The sequence below is a fragment of the Fundulus heteroclitus genome, unplaced genomic scaffold (genome assembly GCF_011125445.2).
Source record: "Fundulus heteroclitus isolate FHET01 unplaced genomic scaffold, MU-UCD_Fhet_4.1 scaffold_43, whole genome shotgun sequence".
Classification (NCBI taxonomy): domain Eukaryota; kingdom Metazoa; phylum Chordata; class Actinopteri; order Cyprinodontiformes; family Fundulidae; genus Fundulus; species Fundulus heteroclitus.
This window is the reverse complement of record NW_023396846.1, coordinates 1,558,117-1,579,088: the sequence shown is the minus strand read 5'-3', so window position 1 is coordinate 1,579,088 and position 20,972 is coordinate 1,558,117. Positions and strand designations below refer to the sequence as shown.

Here is a 20,972-nt window from a genome sequence, read left to right as displayed (position 1 = left end):
GCAGCAAATATACAAAAGGAAGATTTAACATGTGAATGTAAAAAGTGTTTAGAAAAATAGAAGCCGACAGAAACAGATAATGTCCAGAGATTGAGAAAAACTGGCCAACATTTCAATGAAATCTGACTGATGAATGAAAGTAAAAAACCAAGAGAGAAAGTCAACATGCTGATATTCAGAGTGAAGCTTTGACTGGAAACAGGCAGAAAAACAACATGTGGATCCTGGAATAATCCCAGCTTCCATCTTTAAAGGACTGGAAGAGGAAGAAGTTTCCAAGGAATCATTTAGAAGAGTTTCACAAAGAAACAGATTGAATCCATGAATGTGAAAACGTGTTTCTGAGTGAAAGAGACAGACATGAACAGACTGAACTATCTGTTCAACAGGGAGAGGCTTTCTCTGACAGGAGGAGACTCTTTAGACTCAATCAGCACAGAAACACTGAGGAACCAGAACTTAAACTGGACCTGAACCCAAAGCCAGGAAGCAGAGGTTCAGTGAATGTGGTGTTGAAGGTGTGGAGGTGGATCAGTGAGTCAGAGGAGACTCTGTAGAAGGACAGAATACCAGCAGGACAGTCCACATACACTGCTACTCTGTTGGAGATGGAGGAGGAGGAGATAGATGTTACTATGTTATCGTGCCAGACAGAGTAACCATCATCAGAGCATCTCAGACTCCAGGACTGATCATTAGATCCAAACCAACAGTCTTCGCTGTATCCTTTCCTCCTGATTCTTCTGTAACTCACTGATATATTAACTTCTCCTCTCCACTCGACCTCCCAGTAACAGCGACCAGTCAGACCAGTTCTACACAGCAGCTGAGGAAGAACATCAAATCTGTCTGGATGATCAGGATATGACTGAAGCTCCTCCACTAGTGTCACCTTCCTGTTGTCTTCAGACAGTTGGAGATTTCTGCTCACGGTGTTTGTGTCGATTGTGAGTTGACAGGAATCTGATGGAGAGAACAAAGACAATCCAGCTGCAGTTATTGATCATTTATGGACACTTTGATGATGACTCCTGAATGAGTGATGGACAGTTTAAAGATGGTTGAATGTGAGCTGCTTTGTTGTCATGAATCAAATGAAAAACACACTTACACTTCCTCAGACCTGGTGTCAACCATCGGACTCCAGCAGGCTCCACCCTGAAAGGAGGAGGGGGGTCAGACCATCAGTCTCTTTCAGCAGCAAACATGGACATTCCATGTCTCTCAGACACACATTGTCCTCCACTGAGAAAGGACCAGTCCAACATTTGGACACGTCCACTTGTTGTAAAAACCCAGAGAAAGAAAGAAGAGCTGAGAGCAGACAGACACCTGGGCTCTGATGATGATGATGATGATGATGATGATGATGATGATGATGATGAAACATTACAACCTGCAAAGGATTTAGTGTCGCTGTTGGAAATGCACATGCTCTGTGCTGCAGCGCTCTGATTGGCTGAGATCAGAAATGGAGCAGGTTTTAAAAGAGAAGGGCCGACCTCTTCATAAACTAAGTGACCCTCTGTGGCTGGCAGACCTGGCATCTTTAGTTGATCTTACGCATCGTCTGAATACACTGAACAAGAAGCTACAAGGCAAAGAACAGCTGCTGCCACACCTGTATGCACACCTGAAAGCCTTCTGGGTAAAGCTCCGCCTCTTTGAGACACAACTACGAGGCTTTAATGCTGCACACTTCCCTGCTCTGTCTGAAATCACGTCTGCTTTTCCAAAGGCCGACCTTTCTGCTAAAAAGGAGAAATATGTGTCTGTGATTTCATCTCTGGTGACAGAATTCAACCAGCGTCTCCAAGACTTTTCTGTCATTGAAAAACAAATCCAGCTGTTCTCCACCTCCTTCCTGGTGGATGCAGAAGAAGTGGAAGAGAGTCTGCAGTTAGAACTGAAATGCAATGTGATGATTCTCTGCAGAGTCAACATCAGCTTCTCTCCCTCCCTGAATTCTTTCAGAGTTTGGATAATGCCAAGTTTCCTCTGATGAGACGCCACGCAGAAACAATGATGAGCCTGTTGGGCTCAACATCCATATGTGAACAAAGATTTTCTCTGTTAAATCAGAACAAAAGCAGACTGAGAAGCAGAATGACTGACAGCATCTCTGTGAAGTACTTCGTGTCTCAACCACCAAACTTTCTGCTGACATGTCAGCCATCCTTCAATCAAAGGACAGCATCACTGCTCCCACTGACTGCAATGTTCTTCACATTATAGCTGACTTAGAAATACACACAGTATTCATGTGGCAATATGGCACCTCTAGTGTGGCCCTTTGTTTAGTTTTCTGGATTTGGCCCTCACTAAAAAAGTTTGGACACCCCTGGTGTAAAGTGTTAATGTTCCCCCTTTTATTTAGGAAGATAAAAAAGGTGAATAAAATAAATCTACTTTAGGACCTTTAAATGAAATTAAGACAAGTAACAAGTGCTTCTCTGCATAAAACACTAAAATAAAAACACTCAGGGTGTCAATCTAAAATCACAGTTCAATAATATTTGCTTAAATGCTTATTAATTAAAGCTAAAGCCAGCAAACGCCAAGCTAACCCTACGTTGCAGGCCTGTTTCCATGCTTGTGAATATGGAGACCAAACTCAGTGGTCGCTTCACTCAAAGAGCAAATAATAAACTAAAAAGGTCCCTTGTGCCAGATGAATAATAATCCTAACAGAAACACTCTGCTCCGTTTAGTCCTCCTCTCCTATGGAAAAAACTCAGCTCCCACAGTCTCTGACTCCAATACTAGGCCACCTGCTTTATAAGTTTGTTTTTTATTAATTCTGCATTATTTTAACTACATGCGCTGTGTTTCTGTGCCTCAGCGCTCTTACTGCTCCTCTCTCCTCCCTTCCCTCAGACCCAGGTGCTTTTATCAGCGGCCAGCCTTCAAAACGTGAATCACTACGTTTAATGTCCTTCCACTCGTACCAAAATGTCCCAATTAAAGTCAATAGGAGAGTCAGTAGCTGTGTTTAATGCTGTTTTGTTTTTAACGACACAGAACCAGCGGTGCTTCAATGGAAAGCTGCCTTGCTCTTTAATTCAGGTGAGCATAATTACGCTAAATATAATTTAGGTGTGGACTTTTAAGGGTCATTTTAAGGAACTTGTAACATCAGGGGCTTCAGCTCAGACCCATTATTCCTCCTCTTCCCTCTAAAGGAGTCCTTTACACTACTTATTTATGCATTTTTCCCACTGTTTATTCCTCGTGTACAGAGCACCAATGGGGGTAAAATCTGCCCACCTCGCCGCCTCAAACTGATATCATTAGTATAAATTATGCCGATACCAATAAAAGTGTTTTTTTTTCTACCGTCACTTAGTAACCAGAGAGATGCAGAGCTTGAAAAGCTGCACCTTTACTCATCAACTCTGGGGTTGCCATGCATAAAAAGTGCTATATTTCCTGTAGGATTCCCCAATAAAGACTATTAGTGGGCTAAAAGCAAAGCAGAAAGTCATTATTCCGTCCGCTCTGACCACAAACAAAACGCTCAGAGAACAACTTCAAACTGAGCCTTCAGCTTGGTAATTATGCACCAGAGCGCCCTGAGGAGAGCAATAGAGGAGATTTGTCTGGTCAGAGCAGAGACTGAAATGAGAAACCTGTCGCTGTGAAAGGTGATGATGGTTATAAACTGTAACAGGCTAGAAGTTCATGGAGCTGAAAAGAGGGAAACATCAGCAGCTGGATCAGCAAAAAGACGCAGCGTGAACCCCTGAGTGCTTTAAGTGTTCCTGCTGAGGGGAAAATGTCAGACCATACAGGCTTGATGAAACTCAGCCTGATTCACCAATGAGGTTATAGATCTACACTGATAAACAAACCATAGATTAATGTGTAACAGTGTAATAATACGGTCAATAAAATAAAACTACTTCATGTTATTCAGTATTATTTCAGCAGTTGTGGGTTTTTTCTGTTTTAACCCGCCCCCAGACCACCAAAAATTAACATATTCTCACTCTTAACTTTTGGTCCTCATCCTCGTCTCCAACGTTTCCAGAGGTCCTCTAAAAGCTTCCGGGTGGCTCAGAGTTCTACCTGGGTCCAATCTCTCGTTGTCCGGTTGGGTAACGATCCTCTACAAGCTCCTAGGTCCAGCTGAGTTAGCCTAGAGTCCATTAGCTAGCTTGTTAGCATCGGCTAGTTGCTATGCTAAGCTAGCGGCTAAACACAGTCTAAAAAGCTTTGAGTAGAAACTTCAGTGTCTTCTACCTCGGACTTAAAGGTATACTATGCAACCGGGGTTGATTTTCCAGCGAGGCTCCCCCCAGAGGGCGAAAGTAAAAGTGCACTGTCGTAAAGATGCTCAGCTGTTCTGGTTCCTCCGTCAAGCCAGGCGCGGTTGTTTTGAGCTTAGCAGACAGGCGAACGCAACAAAAAGTGGAAAAAACGGCAGTACAAACAATGACTAACACAGTGAAGGTATGAACATCAAGCTTCCCGCAGCGGCCGCCTCGCCAAGCCGCGACTGCGGCCGCCTCGCCAGTTTTATTATTATTATTATTATTTATTTTATTTTTTTTTTATGTTGGGGAGACGCTACCGCCACCACCCCGCCAAGCCGCAGCCGCCTCCTCGCCGCCGCCGCCGCGGTGGTGTCTCGCCAACATAAACAAAACAAAAAAAAAAAAAAAAAAAAAAAAAGATAATAATAATAATAATAATAATAATAATAATAATAATAAAACTCGATATGCTTGCATGTTTATTTGACGTTAACACGCGGCTCTTTGTTGTTGCTTTCGCGCATGCATATAGTGAATGGCAGGGCAAAAACACATGGAGTTCTCGCCGTAAAGCGAGACTTCTGTGTGTGCGGGCCGAGAGCTCTTGCAATTGCAAGTGCGGTATTTCCCCCACAGACCCCCAGGGCGGCCGAGAAAACCTTTGTTCGACCTGAAATGACTCATTAAATCATCCAAATTGGTATGGAACACATTAATTAACCGAAAAATGTTGCATAGTATGCCTTTAAGCACATTTACTCACTGTGGATCATCGTGGGGACAAACCACGGCACACATTACTGTTTATAGTCCAAAGACAAGCCAGCTTAACATGGAGATGTTGACTTATGGCCGCAGAACCGGATCTCTCGGCTTCTCTGCTGCGCTCTCTCACCCAAACTCATGAGGCATTCAATGACTGTCTCAGCGTAGGAAAATACGCCTCTCACATGTACCGTTATTAAAATAAACTACAACTATGCAAATAGATGTTTGAACACGTTGTAAACACATTTTAGAGATGAACACTTTTAATAAAGCAAGAATATACGTCAACGTCAAACTGAACTCACGTCAACATGACACGTCAACTGATATAATAATAATAAAAAAGATAATCTGAATTTAACAGACGTCAACATATTCCATATTGTGATTTACTTTTTAGGCCAATTATACACAATTTAAACCTGTTACTATTTTAACAACCATGTTCTCAAGCATTCTCAATGTGAACAATGAGGATGCGCCTTTGATGTGCAAAGCTGTTCTATGTTGGGTTTTAGAGAAGAAAGAAACAGCAGCAAGTCATCCTGCACTTGTAGCCTTAACCGGTATTCGCTTTTGATCAGGGTGAGAGTGGAAAACCTACATTCACACAGGTAAGTGGAGGTGAAGGGCATCAGGACTCATGGTTTTGGTGGACACATGGGGAAACTCACTCTGACACTCAACCAGAATTGCGTAATCATCATTTCCACCAGTCTCTGTTTTAAGTCCAGATTTGAGCTGAGCTCAACAAGAGCCTCCTCCTCTTGGATGCTCAGTTCATCGCGGACTCTGGGTGGGAAAGAGAAGGGGTTTCTGACCCACTGGTTTCCCAGTGGCTCCTCTCCAAAATACTCTCAGAACTGATCATGCAGCACGTTCAGATGATGATGACCAGTTTCACAGAGTTGAGCAGCAGCGCTGTCTTATATATCTTAGCGCCTCTCCTGTGACTCTTTGGCGCCCCCCAGTGGAGGAGCGCCTCACCTATTGAAAACCACTGATCTAGGCTACATGGTCCTGATCCAAGCTGGATGAGTTCTGAATGGATGGATCTGAGGCTTTAAAGCAGCTTTTAAAGCCAACATATCACCAGAACCCAGTTCTGCATTGTTGGGTCTCACCTCAGACGGTCAGAGGGACCAACAAAGTTCTACCTCTTCAATCTGCTGCTCACTGCAGCCTTGAAATGCAGATCAACTGATTGGTGGAAGGCAGAACCTCCATCCTACAACTGGTGGTGCTGAAAGTTTGGGCCAGGTAGCAAATGGAGAGAAGAACCAACTTGACCAGACTTTAAATGAATGCGTTCTAAAGGCATTGGGAACCTGCAGTAATGTTACTGATGCAATAAAACTAAAGGTAGTAATTAATAATTGGATCATTGTTAGATGGAGGATCTGAGACTTTGTGACAACAGAGCTCTGACCCAAGACTGTTTGATGATTTGGTTGTTCTTTTTCTCTTTTTGTTGTTTAGAAAATGAAAAAACTCAATAAAATTTAATTTAAAATGGGTTTCATCATGTGAATCTAACTGGTGAACTTCTCTTTCACAAATATATTCAGAGTTCCTTTTCAGCACCATTAAACACCCTCGGCCCTTTAATTTTCCCTGTGAGCCGTTCTTAGTGAGGAGAATATTACAGAAAACTGTAATGATCTCTACCTGCAGAAGAGTCGTCTAATAAATCCTATTTCACAACCAGCTGAAATATTCCTGGACACTAGTGTTAAATCAAGGACTGATCCATTTCGTGGATGAACATCTGTTCTGGTCCATCTTCCATCATTCAACAGAATAGATTATTATCCTCTAAATGTTCTTCTACCATTTCTCCATTTCCATCTGTTCTGTTTCCTCCCCCTAATATTCCATGTGCATTAAAGTTACCACATATTACTGATTAATTATCTCCACCTTTAATCTGCATTAACTGATTCAGATCTAACTTTATACAAGGATTATAATAGTTAACTATAATTAATTAACCTAATTTATTATTCTCTCTATTACTACATATTCTAGATCAGTTCCTCTACTTATTTCTCTGCATGTTAGATGATCTTTTCTAAATGTTGAACATCCTCCTCCTGTTTCTTCCTTCCTGTCACTGAAACATCTCCACTTATTCAGAAAAGTAGTTACAGTTTTATTTTGTCTTTTACACATTTTATCCATCTGTGCTTTATTGAACACATTTAACACGTTTTCACCTCTCATCACAACAACCTCCTGCCATCTTGGAGGAAAAGTCACCATGAATCATGTGACATTTTCTCCATAATCATACATGAACTCTGAGCTGCTGCTTTCATCTCCGTACCTGGATCATCTAGTCTGGAGTCAAAGGAAAAGAAGGGAATCAAATCTCAGCAGCTCCCGATTTAGCTCCACAAATGTGATAAAATAAAAACTGAATAAAGTTACGACCAAAATGTTTCTTAACTCTGGCTGATCTAGATTTAAAGATATTTTCATTCAACCAAGAAGTAGGAAGGAAATGAGGCAGGTAGGTTTCAAGATATAACGATGTATAAGGACTTAAGGATCTATTTTATTTACATTTTATCAGAATGGCATGTTGAAAATTATTTGTGGACTTTTTAATAATGAATGTTAAAAGTTTTACTCAATTTAAAGCACTGGAACACATTTAATCAGTGCTGAGCAGCTTTTACGTCTTTTTAATGTTATTCTGACATTTGTCTTTGGAGCTCAGAGTCCTGCAGGCTGGATATCCTCTTACCATTACCATCATTTCCACCTCAGTGTCTGCTCTAACATCAGGTTTCTTAGTTCATTTTTACACTTCCAGAATATGGATCCTCTACTCCACTTGTAATGATGATTTCTAAAATTAATGTCCAGCTCACTATGGTGGTGATCACAGGGTGGGCTCTGGTTAAATGCCTGGATGACCCCAGATCCAATGAACAGGCCAAGTGATGTTTCTGCTTTCTTTAATAAGCAGATTTAGGTCTCTGTATGTGTGTGGTTCTACAAACTATAATAAACTAATGAAAACACAAATTATAATCTGATGTTATCACAACCTCATATTAGTAGATCACACAAATCATTACAGCCACATGCTGTCTAGTAAACCTAACAGGCCTTTATTTGGAGCCCTAACCAGATCTGGGAACAAATAAAAACTGTTTTATCTTCTTTCAGTCTTGTGCTTCAATCACTGATAATGTGGAGATCAAGCAAACAAGGAAACTAAACATGATCAGAATCACCAACTGAAGGAAAAATGTTAGCTTAGTTAGTGTAACAGTGTTAGCCATATCTGCTGTCAGCTATAATGAGCTGACAGAAAAGACTTTAGACTTTAGAGATACAGAACAATAAACCTACTTGACAAATTATTCTGATTGGACAATAAACAAAACTCAGCAGTCTTAAGGACGCATGCTGTCAGGAAATACCACATAGACTGCTTCTAAAACTCAGCTTGTAAAGATCATCACTGCTTCCATAAACACCATTTTTACATGTCTTCTAACATGACTTAAACCGCCTCCTGGTGGTGAGCCTGGAAACTGCACCACAGTCCTGCCTTCAAAACATCACTCGTCTATTGCAGATAGTTTAATTTACAGATCCTCAGATTAGGATTATTGATCTTTGTATTTTTAAATCTTTCTGAAATATCTGGTCTGGATGCACCTGCATAACTTTCCCGTGATAAACAAGCTCTCATGCTTACAGATTTACTGTGTTTCCACATCCAAGCACACAGAGAGGAGTTGAGTTAGATAGGAACTGGATCATACCAGTGGCTGCACTCCTCTGAAGATTACTCCCGCTTTCTTTGTTAACCCAGAATGTGTAAAAGTTTAATGTTTTCTTTTTCTTTTTCACTGGGGTTTAGAGAAGACAGAGCAGAGACACAGAAAGCACAGAAGCTCACATTGATCCAGGAGTACTTTCTATGTTAGATGGTAATAGAGGATGATCTGTCCTTCTCTGGATGATGTCACAGCTAACAGAACACCAGACCAGGTGTACCTTCTATGAAGAGAAAAATGACAGAACAAAAAGTTTAAAGCTGAAATGACGACAAGCAATGCAGATTGGAGAACAGTAGGAGAACTCAGCAAAGTGAGAAAAATAGGCCCTGATGTCCTCCAGTAGCCTAAGCCTATAGCAGCATAACTTTAGAGGTCAGGGTAACATGAGCCACTCTAACTATAAGCTTTGTGAAAAAGGAAAGTTTTAAGATTAGTCTTAAAAGTAGACGGGGTGTCTGCCTCACGGACCAAATCTGGGAGTTGGTTCCACAGGAGAGGAGCCTGATAGCTAAAGGATCTGCCTCCCATTCTACTTTTACAGACTCTAGGAACCACCAGCAGACCTGCAGTCTGAGAGTGAAGTGCTCTGTTAGGAACATACGGGGTAATCAGAGCTCTGATATATGATGGAGCTTGATTATTAAGGGCTTTATACCTTAGAAGAAGAATTTTAAATTCTATTCTTGATTTAACAGGAAGCCAATGAAGGGAAGCTAAAATAGGAGAAATATGACCCCTCTTGTTGATTTTCATCAGAACTCTTGCTGCAGCATTTTGGATCAGCTGAAGACTTTGAACTGCATTTTGTGGACTTCCTGATAGTAAAGAATTACAATAGTCCAGCCTTGAAGTAACAAATGCATGGACTAGTTTTTCAGCATCAGCCCTGGACAGAATGTTTCTAATTTTGGGGATATTCCGGAGGTGAACAAATGATACTCTGAAAACCTGTTTAATATGGGATTTAAATGACACGTATTGGTCAAAAATAACACCAAGATTTTTTACTTTATCACCAGAGGCCAAATTAATGCCATCCAGATTAAGTGATTGATTAAGAACTTTATTTTTTGAGGACTCTGGTCCAAAGATTATAACTTCGGTCTTGTCAGAATTTAAATGCAGGAAATTTAAAGTCATCCAGCTTTTGATGTCATCAAGACATGACTGCAGTCGAAGTAACTGATTGGATTCATCAGGATTTATGGATAAATATAGCTGAGTGTCAACAGCATAACAGTGGAAATTAATCCCATGATGTCTGATAATTTTGCCAATCGGAAGCATATATATAGTAAATAGAATTGGTCCAAGGACTGAACCCTGTGGTACTCCACAAGTGACCCTAGAGTTTGAGGAGGATTTATTATTAACATGGACAAACTGGAATCTGTCCGACAGATAAGATTTAAACCAGCCTAATGCTTTTCCCTTAATCCCTACAGTATGCTCAAGTCTTTGTAGGATAATATTGTGATCAACTGTATCAAATGCAGCACTGAGATCTAACAGGACAAGTATAGACACAAGTCAATTATCTGAGGCCATGAGAATATCATTAGTGACCTTCATCAGAGCCGTTTCAGTGCTGTGATAAGCTCTGAAGCCTGGCTGAAACTCCTCAAGTAGGTCATTACTTTGTAAATATTCACAAAATTGATTAGCAACTACTTTCTCAAGAATTTTAGATAAGAAAAGAAGATTAGATATAGGTCTGTAATGTATTAAGTCATCTTCATCAAGAGAAGGTTTCTTAAGTAAATGTTTAATAACAGCTACTTTAAAAGCCTGTGGTACATATCCATTTACTAAGGATAGATTAATCATGTCTAAGATAGTGCCACTGATCAATGGGAATATCTCCTTAAACGACTTGGTTGGGATTGGGTCTAACATACAGGTAGAAGGTTTAGATGAAGCTAAAATTTTAGACCTTATATTCAATAGACCACATTTAATTGTTTTATTTTTTGGTTCAAGTTGAGCCATATTGATGTTTATTAGATTTTTATGATTTGTTCCTTTCAGATCAGTTTTTGATCTGTTCAGTTTTGGCCGTGGGAAAGACACCGTCTCAATAGGGTAATGGGTGGGTAACAGTACAGAAGCTGCAGAGAGGAGTGTTAAACTACGGCTCTGCTTCCTGGTCTGGACCCTGGGTTATCAGCATTTAGGAGACATTAAGGGACAGAGACATTCAGACGTTTCTCGCCTTTGAATTAAATAACATACAAAGACAAAGATGCATCTTTTCTCTTGATTAAAAATTAGTGGTGTGCTTACTTAATTGATAATTATTAATATCCACTACGAGAGCATCATGCTGAGCCTGCCAGGATTTGCATCATCATCTTGAATCTTCCCACTGTGGGACGCTGCATTAAACTATTCCTAATTAACCATTAGATTTATTTAAATAAACTGCAATTATTCTAACTGCAAGTGATAAGAGGAGTAGGAGAGGGATAGGTGGGATTTAATTGAAGAGGTTTGATTTATGATCTGTAAAATCAGTTCAAACTTTGCCAAAAAGTTCCTCTATACCGTTATTCCTCCATACCTGAGAGTTTCCAGTCTCCAGCGTGGATCCTTCAGTCCAGCCGACAGCAGCTTCACTCCTGAGTCTCCTGGATGATTGTAGCTCAGGTCCAACTCTTTCAGGTGGGAAGGGTTGGAGCTCAGAGCTGATACCAGAGAAGCACAGCCTTCCTCTGAGACCAGACAGCCTGACAAGCTGCAAACACACAATTCAACACATGATGTTAACATGAAAACGTAGTGCTCAAGAAGCTGCTGCTCAGCTGGTTTTAATAAATATAAAATAGAAATTAAACCTTTTTGTTCTGTAGGTTATAAAAAGTAACATCTGACACATTTAAACAGATGAATCCTGACTAGAGCTCCACTGAGATGAAAACTAAGCAAATGGACACAAACTCTGCAGAAGGTTCTGGCTTTAAAGGGGAAGTCCGGTCAACAAGGAAAAATCATTGGATCATTAGCTATAACTAAAACTAATACGTTTGTGGTGATTTAATGAATTTAGCATTAATCAATAAGAAAATAAAAGCATAAATTGACGTGGTGATCACTGTGTATGGGTGTGACCATTATTGCCCAAATATGGGAAAAAATGGCCACCTGACATCACATCCTGTGACGTAATATTGCGTTGAGCTGAGGGCAGTTCTCCGCGCATACAAGCAAACTCAATAGGAACTGTTGTACACAGCTTCGATCAACAACGATTATTTTGGATTTCCAAAGAACTTCACCATTGAAGTTCGCAAGAGCTATTGTTGAAGCAACAATGCTCACGTGCATGGTAGTCGCATTGTAGTCTAATACATCGGGTAAAAGTGAAAAAACATTAGTTTTTTCACCTTTCTGTTTCATCATCTACTGGTTCTTTTGTTGGAATGACTACTTGAAGAGGAAGGATTTACCATCGAAATTCTCACCAGAGAGAAAACACGTCGTCATTTCAAAGAAGAATGTCTTCAAGATGACATGAGAGTGAGACTTTTCGGTAGGTTTTTTATGATGTAGAATTTGCTGGAACATTTGTTTACCGACCAGAGGGGCAGAGTGATACGACACACTTAGAAAGAATGCTCACTGTGGCGAATCCCACTTATTTTAAGCGACATGGGTCTTACTTTTTCTAAAGTCGCTTGTAACTTTCATGAGTTGCGGGTTACAGTTTTTTTGGGCTTGTTTCTGAAAGTGAAGTCGATTGTTTTGGCTCTAAACTAAGTGACGCTGAAATATCCCTCCGCCTCATAACGCACTGCAGCTCATCCTGACAGGAGCAGAGATTAACCTCAGAAAGAGCCGCTCTGCCCGTATTTTCTGCAGTTTACGGTTGCAATAACTGATGATGATTGCTGAGAGTAGATTAGGTGGTGCAGATCACCAATTTGAGCAGAGATTGGTTTTAAAGATGAGTTTTATACTCATCTTATAACATTGCAGAACCCAACCCATAAACCGTACTTTAATGCTTATTTGTTGTCTTTTTATTTCTCCAAAATGTAAAATTAGTATTAATTTAAATTTAAATGCTTCATGTCTATCATTGTTTAAGGGGGTAAAAAAATATTTTGACATTAAAACGTATATTTATTTACAAGGGGACAGATAGGGCATTGGGACTTGCTCGACAGCCGATATTGCGACCTGACGTCAAAAACTGGGAGGGGCAGTACTGTTCTTCACCAAGATGGCTGCCCCCATAAAAGGACTTTCAAATGAAAATTACTCTTAATTAAAAAAGCTTATCATTTATTGAACAGTGTGTAATAATTTAATATTTAAAGTACTTTCAGCAGTTTGAATTCTGATTTTGACTGGACTTCTCCTTTAAGCAGACTTCAAACGGGACCTAAAATACCAAAGATAAACTGGTGGTCCCAGTAGAAACATAGTTCTGGTGTATAGATTGCTTTAATCCCATTGATGGAGTCAAGATTTGAAGTTGAGATAAAGAATAAAGCAGTGGTTTGGATCAGTTGCATTAGCAGCGTATGGTGAGCACATATTTCACACTTGCAGAATCACCAGAATGCCTTTTAGACCTTTCCCTTCTGAGGTCATATCCACTCTTTCGGTGTACTCTCTTTCTTTATTCCACCCTTTATTAAACCTTTTCCCATATTTTCTCCACTTACTGCATCTCATTCTCTTGATGTCCCATCACTAGTTTCCCTGTCACTCTGGGCTTTGGCTTGTGTGTGTTTGGGATGTGCTGAGTCAACTCTGGTGGGTGCAATGACCAGGAAACTGGGACATGGAAAGGACAAACTATTTACCACTCATGTTCGGCTTTATTGTGGGAAACTGGGAGATAATTAAATTATTTCTCTCAGAAATAAAGTCAGTCTTTTCTGTCTTCTTTTTTTTTACTCTTTATCAGGTTATGGTGGAGCAAGTAATGACTAAAGGTGATACAATAAAAACAAATCTGATTGTATTTAAATTAAATACTTAATTTTGTCATTTTGGGGTTTAATGCAATTTTTTAACAAACATGTAAATATCTTCCTTAGCGTATAACGTATATACTTCCGGCGGCGCCCTGACGGCTCGGTTGCTATGGCTCCCGACAACCTGCGAGCATTTCTACACAAATATGTCGCCTAGAACGCTACAAACTATAACACTACTCTCAATTCTTAAGTGCCTTCAGAGTACTTTGGGCACAAGTCCCACAGGCCCGCAATGCAGCGGACTCGCCGAGCAGAAGAGGAGTGAGTGAAAGCGGTGTTACTGACAGTGGAAGCGCAGCTGTCCTTTCTACCTGCCTTGGAGTTTGCTGTTGTTATTATCACAGCTATTTTTGTGCCTCCAAACGCTAATACTAAAGAGGCTATGAGTGTTTTCTATGGGAATATCACCAAGCTGCAATCTGCACACACGGAGGGTGTTTTCATCATTGCTGGGGATTTTATGCAGGCCAGTATGAAGAATGTTCTGCCTTATTTCAACTAACACATGGATTTTGGAACTCGCGGAGAGAACACTTTAGATTGGTTTACACCTATCGACCAGTTCATTGTTAATGTTTTGATCGACATACAGCTGCCTTATAAACACGCATGCCAGTACAGACGAGAGAGCATGAAAACCCTGAAACCACTGGACGGCTACAATTATTTTATATCGGGACATACGCACCAGCAACTCCTGCGACCCCATGAGGGATTAAGCGGGTCAGAAAACAGATGGATGGATGTTCAGACATGTTTGTGTAACAGCAGAAAGCGGAGTCGGACACAGACAGCACCTCAGCAGAGAGGAAAACCCGCCATCGGTAGGTTAAAAAAACATTGTTCACTACGGATTTTTTTTGGTGTTTTTGTCTTATTAAAATTGGTGGGGGTGTCGGCGACGTTGCAGCGTAAACAGGGGCGTAATGCAGCCGCTGTCTGGAGCACATTATTGCACACTGATTGCACGAAGAAAACAAAAATGATGTGGCCTGCTGCTGCTGCAGCGCATCGACTCTGCTTCTCCCGGCCCCGTCTAGCGATCGCCACCTCCCCTCCGCCGCTATTTAAGTAGAACAATGACTAGTGCAGAATTAAGTTGTATTTATCGGAGATGAAGTGTAGACTGCAAATTCTGTCATAGTATGACGGCTCCCACAGGCCATTGGGATTGTCTGCCTGCATCCTTTTTATTGAAATTATCCATTTCTTTCTTCTTTCTTCATCCTTTGGTAAACGACAGAAACGTACATCCGACGATTTGGAATGCCTCTATGTGCAACCGGGAGCACAACAAGTCGTAGACATTGTTTAGATTCCAAAAATAAACTAAACTAAAAGCATGCTCTAATTCAACCGTTTTGTAATGATAGTAGACGGGAACAGTTCTGCTTTTGCCTACCTGCAGGACCCAGATGTTGCGTGGACGTCACGCATGACGTCACGCGTGAACTACTCTATACAAAATATCTATTCAAAACAACCCGGCCCCACCCCCGCCTCCACATCAGCTCTTCAGACCACTTATCTGTAATGCTAAACCCTGCATACAAGCCCCTGCTTATCAGAGCAAAACCTACCATCAAGCTGGACTGAGGGGGGCATGGAGGCACTCCAGGACTGTTTTCAGTGCTCTGACTGGGACATGTTCAAAGCTGCAGCAAAATATAACAACAAGATTAACATTGATGAGTGACTGTGTCAGCATACATCAACAAATGCATTGAGGACGTCAGCACCACTAAGAACATCACCACCCGGGCCAGTCAACAACCCTGGACAGCTGACGAGGTTTGGCAAATGCTAAGACCATGGAACTCAGCCTTCAAGTCTGATGACAAGGAGGCACTGAGGACAGCAGAGCTAACTTGAACTGTGCCATCAGGTAAGCAAAACGAAGCCACAGTCAGAAAATCCAGAATCTTTTCCATGATGCCAGCAACACCAGGAGCATGTGACAAGTCATAAGGGCGATCACTGAATACAACACGCCCTCCCCCCATTGGGTGAAGTTGATGCAGACCTTTTTAATGGACTAAATAACTTCTTTGGGAGGTTTGAGGCTCTAAACAAAAAACTAAACAGCACTCCAGCGGTGAGAGCTTTTCCCCATCAGGAAGAGGAGGTCCTCTGCCTTGACACAATCGACACGTGGAAGACTTTGAGAAGAGTCAACCCGCAGAAGGCCCCAGGTCCCGACAACATACCTGGGAAGGTGCTCAAGGAGTGTGCAGGTCAGCTGGCTGGTGTCCTCACAGAGATTTTTAACAACACGCTGGACCAAGCCACAGTGCCAACATGCTTTAAATCTGCCTCCATCATTCCGATGCCAAACAAATTTCAAGTCACCCCATTTAATGACTACCAGCCTCTTGCACTGACTCTCATGATGAAGTGCTTTGAAAGCTCCACTGCTCATCAACAGCTTGTTATAAGAATTATTATTCTGAAGTCACTATGGCCTCACACCACTCGGACATTGGAGGCCTGGAGACATGATGGCTGTGTATAAGATCCACTGTTTGCTGAGTGCAAGGCTGAATGCTGCGTAGAATGATTATTGTCTATGATAGACTGTCTTTGTTATGTCTCAAACCAAGGCCACGGTGCAGTATTAGGGGAAGCCCGAAACGTGAGACAGACAGAGACAGGGCAGACGGAGACCGCAGCGGAACCGTGGGGTGCGATTACTTTCCATCTATGTGATCTCTGCTCTGTTTCTCAATAAAAGTGCTGGAACGTCATACCACCGTCTCGTCATTTAGTAAAGATGGGAACTCAGTTACTATTGTTTAATATTCCACCCAAAACTCCCACAACAATTTGGCGTCAACGAACAAGATCTCCGACCGACGGGCCGGGGAGTCCGGGGACAGGAGCAGCTTTGGCCGGCCCGGAAAGGTTATCCGGCCTCTGGTACCCCGAATGGATTTTCAAGGGATGTGGAGGAGCTCCTGGTCTCGGAGCGTCTCTGGGCGTCGGCGCGAAGATCCGAACCTTTCTTTCATGAGACGGTAAGGGGATTATTTTCCAGCTCTTTTAAAAACAAACGCAATTGCTCAAAAATGCTTGCAAGCTTTTAAAATTTAAACCCCATTTAAAGAATACCTCAAGAAATTTTAAAATTTAAAACTGTAAACCTAAAAGGTAGTTATAAGTAAAAGCCGGTAGAAATAATAAATTATATTTAATCCTTAAGGCATATAAAACAGGATTCGCAATATAGAACAGTGACTAAGGCTTTAACATTAAACTAAATTTCTAAATTTAATTAAAATACGTTTTCAGCTGAAATGCGGACTCTCATGCTGGGAAAAGGAGGGGCAGAGTGATTTTCACCTGGAGAACAGGTGACCGGCTGAGCAGTTTGCAGCTGGTCCATTAAAGTCCTCTTGTCTTGGGTTTGTGCAAGAGGCTGTCCACTTCTGTTGTGGATGAAAGCGGCAGGGATGCTTAAGTCCTTGACTGTTGCGAAGACGTTTGCAGCTTTGATAAGTGGGGACCCCGACCATTATACCAAAAAGGCGACCATCGGATGTGAGGCCTTTCATTTAGTTGGTCGATCGTGCTAAGGACGAGTAGAAAATATTAATAAAACACAAAAAAAGGATAAAATAAATAAAAATAAATTTAAAAAAAAAGTCTGGATGCAGAAGAGTCCGTGTAATAGGTCAAAGGCAGAGGTTTTTCAGGGTCAAGCCTTGCCCAGGGTTGGAGGTTCGATTTCATGCTGAAAAAGTCGGGGCCCAAAAGCATGACATGCATAAATTAAATGATTTGAAATGATTTGATTAAACATGGACATTTCTCACATAGGGGTTATTATTATTATTACTATTATTTTATTTTCTTGCGGTACTGCTACTAAATAATAAAAATAAAATTAAGAGGAAAAAAAGAAAAGCGAAAATTGAATAAAATGAATAAAAACAGAAAACGGAAACGGAACTAAAAGAACGTTGCACCGGGGAAACGTTTACAGGGGGACTGACAAGAGACACTTCCGTTATGGGTAAAAGTGTTCTGAACTGCTAATAACAACGTATAACTTTCAAAAATGGGTAAGCGTCCAGGTGTCTGCGCGACACAGAGTTGTATCCTTGCGGGACTGAAGCGTAAAACCGTGTTTGGACGAAACATTCGGGAGTCGTAACCAGCGCACGCTCTCCACCTTTTAAACTAAGCGGGAACTTAACGCGTTGAAAACATCTTTCGGCGTTGACGTTTAAAAAATATGAAAAACATAGAACTATTTAAGATGGTGAAAAAGCAGGCCTGCACATGTTTGTCTGTCTGAATGTCATCGTTTGTATGTAACTGTACGTATGTATGTATCTATGTAACTAAACGTTCATCTGTGTGAATTAATTCGAGGTAAAAGTAATGTTCATGGTTTCAGAATGTTCATTTGTTTTGGGAGAACTGCAGCTCCGTAATTCAAATGACATTTTTAAACATGGACTATGTTAACAAAAAGGTAAAGGAAAAGAGATATTTAAATAACAAGGTTTGTTTTTTTAACATTAAATATCAGGACCAAATTAAATTGATACACGGTGAGATTAACATGTCTTGAACGGAAATATTTCAGCTTTGTTAGAAAATTGGAACTGGTAATAAGCTTTACACAAAGCTTCTTGAGTTTACTGTATAAAATTAGATCCTATAACTTGTTTTTTTTTAGCCCTAAAGTAATTTAAAATTACTGAGATCTCATTTCTTATAATAATGATGATTCATTACAAACCAGTCCATGTGAAAGAAGTTTAGATATAGATGATTTTTTGATTTAAATAGATGAGAAAAAACTGTGCTTTGAACAAACAGTATGGAACTAAATATGAAAAACATTTGCAGGCGTGAGGACTGGAGGATGAACTCTTGATGGGAAGGATAATGTTGGGCTGCTGAACTCAGACATTGGACTGAAAATGGACAATGAAGGACTATGACTGAGGCATCGGACAACCTTGGACAAAATACAGATGAGTTCTGCAGACACGACTTCATGCATTTCACTTCAGATTTTGTCGTACACAATTAAAACAAAACACATTACGAAACACATTAAGTTTATGTAAAGGTGAAAACTTTTAAAGAAGCAACTTGATGGAATCATAGAGCAACTTAATAAATTAAGTGGGTATTATATCAACAGTTAAATAAATAAATGAATTAATTAGTTTTCACTATATAAGCAGAGTAATGTGAACTTTTAAATAGCATTTCATTTAATGAACATCATAGAGTAAGCTGATTTCTGCTACTCTGGCGGGTATCAATAAAACGCAAGAAAAGGTTACTGGCTAAAATGGATAAGGTTGCAATAAAATTAGCATAATGACACATCCTACTAACTAACATGGGTAAATTTAGGATTAAAGCATCAGGGTAAAATGGTTACAATATTTATGGAGATTTAATATCTTTCAACTTGAACACAAATAACTCAATAGTCTTTTTAACCAGTTAAACATCCTAAGGGAAAAACACATAACACTGAGTTTTAGCTAACTGTTAACCTAGGGGCTTTTATAGATCAGGATAATTTAATGGTTATCGTCTTACATACAGAAAATATTAGTAAGTAAATATTAGTAAGATTAATTTAATTAGATTAAATTATGGGGACATTTTGGATCTGGTCAGGATGGTTGGGGGGCTGTGATGATGAAAGGGTAACAGCTTGATGATGTATCAATGAATGAAGGTTTTCTCTGAGGAACATTAAAGCAGCAAAGACATCCCACATTGGAACTCCTGTTGTGTAAAGAACATCTGGAATGGGAACTTAAGGTGAGATCCTTACAATGAGAGACTTTCCACACAGGGGTGTGTGGAGACCCCTGAGGCATGGCACCCAGGACGAGCTGCTGTGGACTTGACACAGCTGGTGGAACCAGAGAGACGACGAGGTGGTCCCACAGGTTACCTGACACCTAACACTGACTGTAAAGGGTTCTGGGTTTTCAGGGTTGCTGAAAACAGAAAGCTTCAGAGAACCTTAACCTTTCCTGACCAGGCACTCAGAAAACATAGATCATAGATCAGATTGCAGAGGCCTAGACAAATTGGAACGCAGAGACGCGTTCATCCAAGAACTTCTTAATTAAAGTCCTCAATCCTCAGTTATAAAAGGAAAAATAATCACATGTATGGTTTACTTTATTTTAGGATTAATTTGGGAACTAATTCTGATTTGCTTAAGTAGCTTTGGTTGTTCAGCAATGTTAGAGTGTTTTCAAAAAGCTCCTGTTCTCTCCTGCTCACTGCTTTGTTTTGTAGAACCTTGGCGTTCTTGAACAGTAACAGCATGGTATAAATATTTTGTCTTTTCTGTGCAGAACAGCACCTCACTTTCTTCCTTTAAAAAAAAAAGAGAGAGAAAGAGGAAGAGGCTTTCACATGGAAAGGCTTTCTTTTTCTCAGTTGGGTTTTCAAAATAAAATGGAAAATGACGTGAAACGAATATGTTGATGAAATTATGTTGCAGAGAACTTCAACTGTCAGACAACAATAGTTAAGACACATTAAATGCATTCTATTAAGAATTATTATGGATTTACTGCAAATACATGTGAACTTAAAGATTACTCTTTTAACTAATAATTAAATTGCAGAATTCTGAGAGCTAATTAATTGTGCACAGAAATCTCTTGAATGTGAAAGTGCTTGGAGGATGTTTTAATAAATGACACATGAATGGGGGTTTTGATAAGAACACTAATTACACCTTGTTTCTGTTTTCCAGTGGAAACAAGGACTCGTGTCTGCAGACCATCTTCACAAAGTGTTTTATTAGAGAGAAATGCAAAATAAAATGCTCAGTGCCCCAATCCAGAACTGAACCCTTATTACCATCCAGCTTGATTGTCCAGCCTACGAGGGGGAAACCAGAAGAGGACTAGGGATGAAGAAGCCAGAGAACTCTGATTCCTTATTCTTCAACGGGAGGAGTTGCCTGAAGAGACCCTAAGCGCGACTAGATTAATTTCTGCCTTGTGCCATGTAAGGCCTGAAGGCTTTCTTAACTTTGCGTTCTTGACGTTTCAGACTCTTCTCATATTTTGTTACTGTTTGTTTAACTGCTCTGTTCCACTGACTCACATGTTTGATCTTTTTGTGTTATGAGATCTACACTTTAATGTTACATCATGTTG

At 40.4% G+C, this 20,972-nt stretch overlaps 1 protein-coding gene across 1 annotated transcript in view; it reads right to left on the bottom strand.

Moving 5' to 3' along the window:
• LOC118560406 (NLR family CARD domain-containing protein 3-like) overlaps positions 1–20,972 on the bottom strand; it is a gene marked incomplete at its 5' end in the record, with an annotated part of 39,019 nt that overhangs the window by 2,548 nt on the left and 15,499 nt on the right. Inside the window, 3 exons of the mRNA XM_036131391.1 lie at positions 438–963; positions 1,112–1,158; positions 11,385–11,558. Of these exons, the coding sequence (XP_035987284.1) occupies positions 438–963; positions 1,112–1,158; positions 11,385–11,558 (747 nt within the window). The remainder of the gene's footprint in view (positions 1–437; positions 964–1,111; positions 1,159–11,384; positions 11,559–20,972) is intronic.